The following is a 12,565-nucleotide window of genomic DNA, read 5'->3' as shown; positions in this document are numbered from 1 at the left end:
CTTGGTTTTGTTTTTGAACGGCGCAATGAGAAAATGAGTGTGAAGAAGAATAAGAAAAGTTATTAAATTGACACAAACATGATTTCCGTGTCTAAACAACAAGGAAAATTTTAAAAGAAATTGAGAAAAAAAATTTCTTTCCAGTGTGAATGTCTAAACACGGTCGAATTTAATTTACAAAAACTTATGCTTGGATTACATTTACGAAATCCACTCGATTTCAACCAGATGAGATTTCATTTGACGTTTGAGCTATGGATTTGACAGTTGAAATCGAGTGGATTTCGTAAATGTAAACTTATAGTACGTTTACATTTACGAAATCGAATGGATTTCAACTGTCAATTCCTTTGTGTATACGTCAAATGAAATCTCATCTGAAATCCATTGGATTTTACTTGACGTTTAAGCAATGGAATTGACAATTGAAACCGAGTGGATTTCGTAAATATAAACCTAGCATTAGCATTATTTTGGCAGTTAAAGATCGATCAGCTGGTATTTTCTGCCCAGCAAAAAGCATCCGCGGATACAGTTGAATCACTACAAGTGAACGGTACATTTGCCGTTGGAGTACATCTTTTCCTACGAATTCACTTATGAATTTTACAAGAGAGCGTGTTGCGGGTATCTTATCGGAGGTTTAGTTTTTCAGCTTTTCTTAAAAAAAACACTAAACGCCGACCATGTTCAGAAACGTGGTAAACGAACCAACCGGCAAGTTAAAAATGAGGAGGAAACGGTTGTTGTAGAGTCCACTAGAAAATGGAGTGTTGCCACTACCACAGTGATTTTTCTTGAGTTAGTGGACAAGTAACGCACTGTGGAAAATATAACACTGCCTCGTCATATGGGATCTTGGGTAGGGTGAAGCAAAATGAATAAACAGAAGAAAACCCTTGAAAATCCATGAAAAGCGGGAAAATAAGCGTCAGATTTTCCGAATATAAAAGGCCTGCCAAGCAAGAAAAGAGGTAGATTGCGAAACAGAGCATAACCAGCAAAGTTATCAATATTGCGGTTCAATAAATCTTCTCCGTTTATACTTAGTAGATAACCCGAGACATACCAAAAAAATATATAAAGTGCCAATATAAAGAGAAATAAGGATTAAATCGACCAAAACTTTATTAAAATTAAAGAAAAATTAAGTTTTATTTTAAATATATGTTGTGGGCGCTAGACCAGATATGTAAGTGTTGCGTAGTTATGTTGAAGTGTTCAAGTGGTAATCGTCATGTGTCAATTTACTTTAAGATATCGCCAAACGAGACTTGATTAAACCGCTGGCCTCCCCCATTAACAGTGGCGCAAGGGGGTGGGCTAAGAATCTTGGGAGAAAATCCGAATTTTCCGTTACTGGGAGCCTTTTTATGTCTGGAACGAAGTATATTTTTTGATTTGTTGAGAGCCTGGATGGTTACAAAAATCCTCTGGAATGTAATGTCAGGAAACCTGTAAATATATAGAGGTAAATCCAAGATTAATATTATCCTGTATTGAACAAAAGGTAACAAATCCGAAATAAACAAATAATTAATTAACTAAACGGCGGAAAAAGAAAGATTGAATCAAGTAAAGAATAACTAAAAGGGGCAGTGTCCCGAAATTGAAAAATAAGGAAACCTGAAGCGATGAACTAAGAAAATTTTTGATTAAGAATTAATTAATTTAATAAAAAAAGAAATTTTTACTATACGGAAAAAATTGACTTCGTGTCTTTAGATTTAAGTTGTGTTGTTAGTAGATAGTTATCTAATTTTTGTTTGTGTTTAGTCTTGATTTGTAAAGAATATTAACCCCAGAAAGAACACGAGTGTAGGTTTTTCCTGTGTTAACATTCGACGAAATCATTAAGTGTTTCTTGTGGACTCTAATTTAAGGTCCGGAAGTCCCCATCTAACAGAGCTCTTTTAGGTAGGCGTTTAATGAAACTTTATTTGGCCAGAACGGCGTCGTCCTCGAAATCGTGGATATGATATAGGTTAACCCGAGTTAATGACTCGTTCAATCCGTTACTGGTGTTAATGTTTTAAAAAAAATATTTCTTTTTTATGTTGTCCAAATAGGTTTAAGATCATAATGAACAATTATAATAAATTATTTGTATGTTTGATTGTTAGCATTTTAAATATGTGTTGAGTTTTTTTTTTTTTTTGTAAGAGAGGAGGTTAAGTGATATTGTTGTGAGGTAAGTGTCAGTGGGTTACGGGGCCCTTAGAAAATGATATCTAATTTTGGATTTAAGGGTCATGGTAGGGCGGGCAGAGTGTGGGAGGAGATACACCAAGCTCCCTTGTCGACGGTGTGCGCAGTGTTGTTGTTTCGTATCATTTTTGTGTTCATGTTTGTTTGCAGTCACACATTAATAGTTAGTCCCTTTGGGCTGTCAGTGGTAGGGTTGGGATTCCCCCTGGAGAAAAGTGTGCCATCCTGAACTAGCTGCGGGACCACTACAGCGCCGCATTTACGGGAACATAACAAGCGCGCAGCTAGGATGCACTCCATTTTGCTTCCACAACACACAGCTAGGATGCACTCCATTTTCGATCCAAATCACGGCTTAAGATGCAGTGCTTTGGATTGAATTTATATGCGTAGTTTTTAGGTTGTTCCACAGTAGATCCGGATTGTCTTCCTTGATGTTTTCTAATTCTCCATTGATTTGATGTTGCAGTTCGTTTTTTATGGTAGGATCGCTAAGTTTTCCGATATCGATTTTTGGCTGGGATTTCTTTTTCCGTATAAGAGCGAGTTTGAGGCGCAGTTTTGAGACCAATAGATTGTGGTCTGTTGGAACATCTGCACCCGGATATGTTGTGCACTTGGAAACACAGGAGTTATATCTTTTGTTTATCAATATATAGTCTATTTGATTTCTTACTATACGTCCATGGTTGTCTTGCCACCATTTACATTATTTCTATTATTTCTTTTGTATTTATATCGGCTGTTGTACCGCCGCCCGTAATTACGGTAGCTCATGGCGGGCGTAACCTGGACCCTGTTACCATTACAGAAAAATGTAAATGGTTCGTATGGTTGATGGCGTTGATAATTTTGATAGGGTCGGGAGCGGTTGTTGTTGGATGTTCTGGCGGTGTTGCTGGCGGTTGTGCTGGTGTTGTTGCTGGCGGTTGTGCTGCTGGTGCAGCTAGATTAGTGGTCCTGTAAATATATAAAAGAAATTTATAGATTATTATATGAATTATTTAAGACAATTTCCTACAATTTCCTACTCATGAATAAAGAAAAATGAAACAGGCACAAATTTGTAATGCATTTACGTTACATTGAATTTTTATTATTATTTACAACATTCGCAACGGAATGAACCAAAAGAAAAAACAACACAAACAATATGCATGTTAACACGTCATATTGTATCTTATACATAAAAGACCAAACACTTCCAAATTGAGTATCTTACAAAGAACAATGTATCAATATACTGCTGAGGAAATCAAACAGAAAAGAAAATCGCGGGAAGACTGGTGAGGAGCAAAGAGGACAGGTTTTCTATAGATCAAGAGTGTATGTGTTTACTGTATCAGCACGTTGAGCACAGTTTTTCCATATAGACAAAATACTTCTGTTCTATAGCAATTGTTGTAATTTATTTAATCGGAAAGAGCCAATGCTATTGCGTGGGGTTCCTTCATATTGCACTCGATCAAGTACTGGGTGACTCATGTCGTTTTTGCTATATTGGCATGCACCCGAGACACACACCACATAAGCACGACATTACCGACCCAATACGAATCTCGTAGTTTACTTCGATATGCAACACTGTATTTTCAGGTGAAGAAAAATACAGCTCACAACCACTATTATTAGCATTGTTCCTTTACGTTCAAGAATCTTCAAGATTTACCACATTTTACTCGAAAAGCGTTCCTTTACTTCAGACACAATACAATTCATATGGGAGCTGTTTTAAACTTTTACTCCTTTTGCCGGTTTTACTATTTTCAGAAGTAAAGGAACAGACCAATTATAGAGACGACCAGCTGATGAAGGTAAACAAATATTCAGCTGGTAAGATTTTTTTTGTTTGAATTTAAGAGCTCTCTGGCCAACACCACTTTAAATTCGCAAAAAAAAAGAATTTAAGAGCTAGAACACTCCTTGTAAGCCATAGCGAAAGAATAATATTTGTCTCTTTCAAGTTGAAATTTGTTTTGTCTTGCCTTTTAAATTTTAATTTGTGATCCACTCACCGTGGAAATTGTGTTCCTGAGGAATTCGACCTCCAATACAACATCAATCCACCGATGAAAAAGCCGTCCAAACAGTGAAATTTGAAGGGTTTGTTGCAGCAACCAAGAAGACGTCTGTCCGGTAAGTTATGCCGGACATACACTATGGGCATGCAGGACAGCAACCGATGAACCCTTGTGTAAGTGTGTGATTGAATAGTGTGTGCCATTCCTTCAATCCATATTGCGAAAATGATGAATTTTCCTCCAGAACTCGATTTTGGGTTGAAGTTTTCCTAATTTCTAATTTTCTCACAAATAATATTTGTTGTTTTCAAAAATTATTTGTTGGTTACTTGGATAATAAACAAAAATCATCGGATTGAAAGGGGTTCATTTACAAAATCAAAACTATTTTGATTTCAATCCTGCCCATGGCAGAACTACCAGGTAGTGGTATCTCACCAGCTGATCGAATATGAAAAGTCAAATCCCTTTATAAAAAATTTATTTTTGTTGTAATTTCCCCAACAACATAAAGAAAGTTTTGACATAACATATTCAAAATTTTACGATGCCACTACCTGGGTAATTGTGCCATGATCCTGCCAAAACTACTCCCAAATACATTGACAAAAACTTCAAAATTTACTAATACTATTACAAATGCTGTCCTCCATGCCCATAGTATATGGAATATAAATGGAATTATCAAAAAATGTGAAATGAAAACTTTTATAAAGGAAAAAACTGTCAAATGAAAAATATTATAAAGGAAATATTTTTCATTTTAAATTTTCATAGAACAAGAATCCATCCCCAGGTCATGGTAGAATAAGAAAAGGTAGCAGCAATACACAGCTGACTGAACTGGGTTGTTGTAACGTTAGTGTCAAATTTCATATGACATTTTATACATTTATTTCTATTTCGATGTACATTAGGGACATATATTTTTTGAGAAAAAAAAAATATATCATTCGGAAAATACCATTTCCCAGAAAGACTTCTTCATATCAATGATATGTAACCTCCTCCAAGTACGAACGATAAGCCGCGCAGTAAATCACCGCTTGTAGAGGCGATACAACGTTTGTTAATACATATGTGAGGTATTTTGTTAAAATTTAAAAAATAAAGCCCTAATAAACATTCATTGATTTCTAAAACAAAACATTGAAACAGCTTCTCCTTTTTCTATGAATTTCCAGCGACCCCAAACTTTTCTGCAAGAATTCTACTTTCTGCGAGAATTTATGCATTTAGTGGAATGATGTGGAAACATAAAAATTGAAAATGTAACAAATTTTCATTCATGTTTTCGAAAATATTCAACCAAATGTGAAAAATTATTAATTTTTTAAATTCCAACAATTTATAGACATTTCCTTGTTTTGTTTACAAATACAACTGGCAGTAACGTTACAAACAAAAACAAATTCCTTTGTGGTTGTTGTTCGAGTTGTATTTGTTGTAGTATTAACTTTACCTTATATTTGTTCTACTAGGTAGTCAAACAGCTCAACCAACGCAAGATGAAATTGTAGTTGAACAACGACCAATGACCAGGCGTTTAGTATGGTTGAACAAAATGAAGCATCCCATGAGCAGAACAGGGGAAGTTACATTTCATTCAGTTAGTTAAATATTTTTTAAATACATCTCTTCCAAGGAAATCCTTTGATGAAAACGAAACGTAATCTTTATACGACGTCAATACCTTTCATTTAACGCTTCCATTTAGTGCAACTGCCTATAAGAAGTTTGGAATGAAAACAGCTGATCTTGGATACCCTCCCCAACCACCCCCAATTCCTATCATTCTAAAAAAAAAACAAATTGGAAAAGTAGAGAAAAAGTGATTCAAAGAAGAAGGAAAAAACACAATTCTCTTCTTATAGTTTCGACGAAGAAAAATAAAACCTTGTCATAAATTCTTAAAACCATAAAAAATAGGTTACGATGTCATTGCTGGAGCAATATGAAAAGCAATATTCCATATTAATTGCCGAAATAACGAGTCATATTGGTCGATTAACACTGACAAATGAAGGCAAGGAACTGTGTAATAAAATCGATGCCAGTCTCACAGAGGCGCAGGAATTGTTGGAGCAAATGCAGTTGGAAATACGAGATTTGGCACCAGCTCCAAGAACAACAGCTACAAATAAATTAAATTGTGCTCAGGTCGAATTGAAACGTTTACAAAATGAATATGCAAAGACAAAAGAGAACAGTAGGAAGAAACAGGCTGGTCCTTTAGATTTTCAAACGGCAGTTGGAGATTATGATGACTACGAAGATGTGGCCATAAGTAATGACCAGAGACAAAGGTTACTGGAAAACTCTGAAACGATTGAAAGAACCGGCAATCGTTTGCAGGAGGGATATCGTGTTGTCATTGAAACTGAAACATTGGGTGCTCAAATCTTAGGTGATTTACATTCACAACGTGAAACCATACAAAATGCACGTTCACGTTTGAGGGAAACAAATGCTGAGCTGGGTAGAGCATCAAGGACCCTGAATACCATGATGTTGAGAGCGTTACGTGAAAAGGCGGTGTTATATGTTGTTGGTGGTGTCTTTGGAGTGGCCGTTGTAGTTAGTTTATATTTAACATTTTCATCACCAACGCCAGCAACAAATTCATAAATATTTCAAGAGGAAAACAAAAACACACACCCAGTCATAAGGGGAACTTTGTTGTAGCATATTTATTACCATTATTAAAGGGGTTTGTTTTAGTTGTTTTGTTCTTATAACAAAAACACATTCCGTTTTGTTTTAGTTTTTAAGTTTAATACATTTATGTATGTATGTTTGTAGTTTATAGTTAATGCAAATCTATCTTGTAAATTTATGTATAATCTTGGTGGCATATGTGTACCTCTATATGCATATTGAATTGTTTTCTTTATAATCTTAATCTAAAGTTTATAAATGTATTTTCATTAAATAATAATAATAACTCGATATATAAAAAAGCCTTAGAAAATTATAATGCCGTGTTTATTTAATAATAGTTTTTAATATTGTGGTGAGTTTTGATAGTTGCTAGTTTATTTGCTGAATATATTTTAATTTTTGACCACTTGTAGCTTCGGAAATCTTAATTTGAAGCATACTTTTAGGAGCTTCTTCATATATAAAAGGTAAATAATGATAAATGAGACATCTGACTGCGAAATTCTTTTGTACCTGAAATATCCGGACCAATGTTCTCGAAAAAAAGCGTTCAAATGGAAAATGCACATCTAAAGGCAAGGTACTGTAGATTTCACGACAATACAAATAAAATCTTTGTTCCAGAATCTCTCTTATGATATCGACCATGCAGATGAATCCATACTACGACCGAATACAGGGACGAAAATTCCGAATTTAAGACCGAGTATTTATATGCAGGTACACATTTCATACATATGATTTTTTACGATTTTTTTTAATACTTCTAAGAACCATAAGCGTTTTGTTTATTCAAAGAGAAGGCAAGAATGATGCCGTCATTTCGCCTGGGTCAGATCATCTCAATATTGTCGTCGCCATCAACAGACCGCCGAATCACCTCTTTAATATGTAAATTTCCCAGCAGAGGAGGCAGGACAAGAAAATAAGAGCAATGATATTTGTCCAGACAACCTCAGTGGAGCGAGTATAAGTGATTTGTTCACAACGTTTAAGTTACTCTCGAACACAGGGAATAACTAAGATGGGACCAAGTCACGTTTGACGACGTTACGCTGACTGATCCAACAAGGTGTTCAAACTATTTTAATCGACATTTTGTCGAACGCCACGGTTGGCGGGTCGAAGAGAAAGCACTTTGTGCATTAGATCTCTTCCTTTAACCTAGAAAAGCAAATTATCCTGGTAATGCTGAAACAGCTGGATGAGCCGGGAGTTGAGTACCTCAACAAAGTTCTCACACATCGTGCCCGAAGTTTAGAAAATGGACAGGGATATTCTGCTACTGAAAAATGTCAGCAAATTAGAATCGTGTAGAACAAGTTCAATTTATTGCCAGCAGCAAAGACGCTTAGGGTTTTACTCCTCTCCAACGTCAGAAATAATTGACAAGTTGCCGATTATCAGAATGGCTTTCGTAAGCAAGTTAACTGGAACAAGTCGTTCGACAGGACAGTGTTGGTGGCACTTGACTTATTAAAAGCCTTTTCTACAGTCAAGCCCTCCACGATGTTTGAGGACATCAAGCAGACTATCCTCCAAGCAAGTCATGAACGTTGGGTAATCAATTGTGTGTGTTGAAATTAGTGTGTTGTGAAATTCGGGAAAATATAGAGCGAAAAAAAGTTTCCGAAACTTTTTCTGTATTCCACCCCGACAGACAACAATGAGTTTGCTACGCATGTGAATTATTGTACCATCACGCCGTCGGATAGCTTTCCTAATGTCATTTGAAAAATTTTGAACTTTTATTGATCTTCCGCGTGACGAAAATGCAAATATCCGCTACTAAATCTACGGTCAGCCAATCTGAATGTTGAGTTTAATGTACCGGTCTATGGTAGCAGAATTCAGACTACTTCTACGCGATGATTCTAAACAGCATGTTCACTTCGTCCGCGCAAACAGATATCTGCAACAAGCTGAGATGTAGGAACGAAGTCCTAAAGTCCTTAAATGTGGTGAACAAGTCGTCAGCACTTGGGGTGGAGACAAAGAACCCTTATTCACCACATATAACGCGATAGGTCGCTCTGTGACACGCTATGGGGCGTCTTGTTCCGCGAATATTAAAGCAACGTAATGGAAAGCTATTCAAACCTGTCAAAAACCCGCAATGAGAACCGCAACAGGTTGCCTCCTCATGTCTTCAGTGGGCAATCTGCAAGAGGAGCTGAAGATTCTTGCAGTATGACAACACAATGGCATGTTATCGTTGCTGTACTTGCACGGGTGTTACCCGTTTAGGATCTGTCCAACCCTTCTGATGTTCGGGAGGCAGAAAGGACGTTCCGAGACATCATCACTGCTGCAGCCGCACGACTAATACGTTCTGGTAGTGTATTACCGGGAGAGTCATAACCGTATGGTGAATAGGACTCTACCACCCTGGATTGTTAGGATGGATATTCATGATCTGGAAAGAGAGGTCCAACGTTACACGAGAGATACCCTAGATGAACAAGCCTATGAAGCATGTTTAAATAGCATTCACACGGACGCAGTCCAAGATGTCATAATCAAAAATGCGGGCTGCGGTCCTCGTAGAACACCCACCCCCCATATATCGCAGCTAAAGAGCATCATCTGCCACGACAAACCACAGTCAATCCCGCGGCAGCGGGTTCCTTCGTACCAGATTGACCCGAAACCACAGTGTTTCGGCCAGCACCTGTCAAACCAGAATCAAACCTATGCTTCGAATGATACTACAACATTTTCACATGTAATTCGAAGAATTTCAGTTGTAATTTGATTATTTCATTTGAAATTCGAAACATTTCACTTGTAATTTGAGAATTATTTCATTTGTAATTCGAGAATTCCATTTGATATTCGAATTATTTCATTTGTAATTTGAATTTTTTAATTTGTATTTCAAATTATTTCACTTGTAATTCGAATTTTTCCATTTGTAATTTGAATTTTTCTATTTGTAAATCGAATTTTTTCATTTGGAATATCAAATGGAGGAAATTCAAATTACAAACGGAACAATTCGAATTACAAATGAAATAATTCGAATTACAAATAAAAAAATTCAAATTACAAATGAAATAAATCGAATATCAAATGGAATTCTCAAATTAAAAATTAAATAATTCGAATTCAAAATGAAATTTTCAAATTACAAATGAAATAATTCGAAATTCAATTGGAATTCTCAAATTACAAGTGAAATGTTTCGAATTACAACTGAAATTATTCGAATTACATGTGAAAATGGTGTAGTTCTGGTTCAACTGCACTCGGTATGGTGCAGCCGTCTGCATTTCTATAGGGAAAGAATCGATGACATCCTGCAAAACATCTGCCCAGCATGCGGCACAGACCCGCACGACACACTGCATCTTTTCAACTGACCTGCCAAACCTACTCAATTGGCTCTAGTAGATCGGTTCACATAAGTTGGAGCTCAGCTCGGATCGGTATGAATTTTTTTCACAAGCAGGTCTCACCTGCCTGATGACGACAATATATAATTTTTATTTGGGATGTCCACACTTCCCGAGATATGGGCTTCGGTAGTTTCGAAAATTCCCTTGTTAAAGCCCGGCTACTTAGAAAAAACATAACAAATTTAATTCAAAATGACCCGAAATATGCTCCTGTCCATTAAAAATTAGAATTTTTAATGAAAAATTTTTACATTTTTAAAGAAAATTTTGTTCACCTAGCGTGCCTGCTCAACTTATTCCTAGAACCGGAGATAGGCCCAGAGCCAGATTAAGCAGAAAAAAGAACATACTAATATATAAATCACTGTTCCAAAAACAACCTAAATTTAATAACATTTGAATTCTCCAGATCCAAGTTTACATTTTATAATTTCTATCTGACCAGTACAAATTGGCAAATAAGGTGGTCATAACGTTCTACACAAAACAGCTTCCGAAAGCAATTTAATTGTACAATTATTCACATTCTTAATAATTTTTTGAAAGCATTTTTGTGATGCATGGCATTTATCTACAAATATTTAAGCTGAGCAAAGCGTGTGTTTGTTTTTACCAAAAATTAATGTCTTATATCTAAAAGTTATTCATATTCGAGTTAAGTTATTTATCACTTATAAAAATGGACGTTTCATCATGTGGGTGAATGTACGAAAGGGTGTATGAGGATGGAATAAAATACGATAAATAAAAAAATTGATGTGTTATCTTAAAATCCATTATGGAACTTCACAGGAAATTAATAAATAATTTAATGAAAAAACATTGAGACAATGATGCATTAAAACTGTTCTTACAATAATGACGAATTCGAATAACTAAAATCAATCATCATTTTAAAGAAAATAATCACAATTTCTCTAAACTACATTCGTTGTTTTTTTTTCTTTTTTCAGTTATTCGAATACGATTGTAAGTCACATTTGATAAACTGAACAAACTGACCATTACAAAGGTTGACTGATGTGACACTCGATTCACCTTCTTAGTCCACGTACTTTCTCAACCTTTGTCGCCATCTAACCAAACTCCAAATCGGCCATTTGCTAGCAAACACAATTCGATGCTTCGTCGGATTCATCGGCAGCATTGACAAGTTCCACTTGTCCGGCAACTATTTGAAAACCATGTTGTTCCATACTGGCTTGCAGGTCCATTTTTGAACGATTCGATTCAACCAATATCCGGGAAATATCTTGAAACATTTCTTCAATACCTTCACCGGTTTTACATGATGTTTTATATGTGGCACTTATTAGACTGTGACATTGTTCGCAGAATGCTTCTACATCTGCATCACTGACCTCGGGTTCCCGACCCTCTAAGTCGGATTTATTACCGCAAATAAATATTTTGGCATTTTCAGCATAAGTTACAATATCAAGTAGATGTTGTGACAATGAATGAAAGGATGCAGCATTGTCCAGGGCAAAAACTAAAATAGCACCTTCCGCAAATTTATAATATGATGAGGTAACGGACGCAACACGTTCCATACCACCAGTATCCCATAATTGTAACTGAAACAATGAACAAAGGGACACACCTTAATTATGCTAAATTATGGGGTTACTATATGTTGCAAATATCCTACCTTTATCTGTTTTCCATCCACGCTGTAATCCTTGTCGATGTGATCCAAGCCCAACGTTGATTTACGATCCGTATTGGTTATGAATGTATTGTTGGTAAAACGACGGAACAGTGAGCTTTTTCCTACACCATATTCACCGCAGAGTATCACCTTCTGTTTTGGTATTCGTACTTTTGCCATTGTTTATTTCTTGTTTTCCTTTATAAAAAGCCGATCCCGATATGTCTTAATATGAAGACCTTTTTTTTTGAGCAATTACAAAACGTATTACCACTGTGCTAATAGTAACGTTTTTTCGCTTTTTTAATGATTTATTTGATTGATTTATATATATGTACTATATTCCAGTACAAGAGCCCGTTCGACAATGATGATGCGTTGTTCTTCTTCTTTTTGCCCGAGTTGGTTCATTTAGTTCACTTTTGTGAATCGAACGACACGAATAAGAAAGGAAATCAGATTGGCCGATAAAAATGAGTAGCCAAAACAAAATTGACAGGGGACGAATGAGTGGGAAGCAAATGCCGACAGGAGACATGGGTAAAAACAATCAGCTGATCTATCTAGGGATGTGTAAATTGAGTGTGCGTCGTGTTCGTTCAAAAGAACAATTCCAAGAAAGAACT

General features: G+C 36.0%; 2 protein-coding genes and 1 long non-coding RNA gene across 3 annotated transcripts; 2 read left to right on the top strand and 1 right to left on the bottom strand.

Moving 5' to 3' along the window:
• The first annotated feature begins 1,057 nt into the window (after positions 1-1,057).
• On the top strand, positions 1,058-2,125 carry LOC141395206 (uncharacterized). Its single transcript, XR_012410570.1, has 2 exons — positions 1,058-1,192; positions 1,258-2,125. It is a non-coding gene; the product is annotated as an uncharacterized lncRNA (long non-coding RNA).
• Positions 2,126-5,834: 3,709 nt separating this feature from the next.
• On the top strand, positions 5,835-7,203 carry Vti1a (Vesicle transport through interaction with t-SNAREs 1a). Its single transcript, XM_073970741.1, has one exon. It carries the CDS (start codon positions 6,165-6,167, stop codon positions 6,855-6,857), a length of 693 nt encoding a protein of 230 aa, XP_073826842.1. The 5' UTR covers positions 5,835-6,164; the 3' UTR covers positions 6,858-7,203.
• RabX6 (RAS oncogene family member RabX6) lies at positions 6,905-12,358 on the bottom strand. The gene is made up of 2 exons (XM_073970742.1): positions 11,940-12,358; positions 6,905-11,865 (listed from the first exon to the last, which is right to left on the bottom strand). The coding sequence occupies exons 1-2, from the start codon at positions 12,117-12,119 to the stop codon at positions 11,392-11,394; spliced, it is 654 nt and encodes a 217-aa protein (XP_073826843.1). The 5' UTR covers positions 12,120-12,358; the 3' UTR covers positions 6,905-11,391.
• Between the last annotated feature and the right edge of the window lie 207 nt (positions 12,359-12,565).

The sequence above is a fragment of the Musca autumnalis genome, unplaced genomic scaffold (assembly GCF_047663935.1).
Source record: "Musca autumnalis isolate F117 unplaced genomic scaffold, ASM4766393v1 scaffold_2, whole genome shotgun sequence".
Classification (NCBI taxonomy): Eukaryota; Metazoa; Arthropoda; class Insecta; order Diptera; family Muscidae; genus Musca; species Musca autumnalis.
This window is presented reverse-complemented; position numbering and strand designations above follow the sequence as displayed.

Coding starts and splice junctions, on each gene's coding strand:
- Vti1a (XM_073970741.1), top strand. CDS start 6,165: ATGTCATTGCTGGAGCAATATGAAAAGCAATATTCCATATTAATTGCC.
- RabX6 (XM_073970742.1), bottom strand. CDS start 12,119: ATGGCAAAAGTACGAATACCAAAACAGAAGGTGATACTCTGCGGTGAA. Junction 11,866..11,939: donor TGGATGGAAAACAGATAAAG/GTAGGATATTTG, acceptor TCATTGTTTCAG/TTACAATTATGGGATACTGG.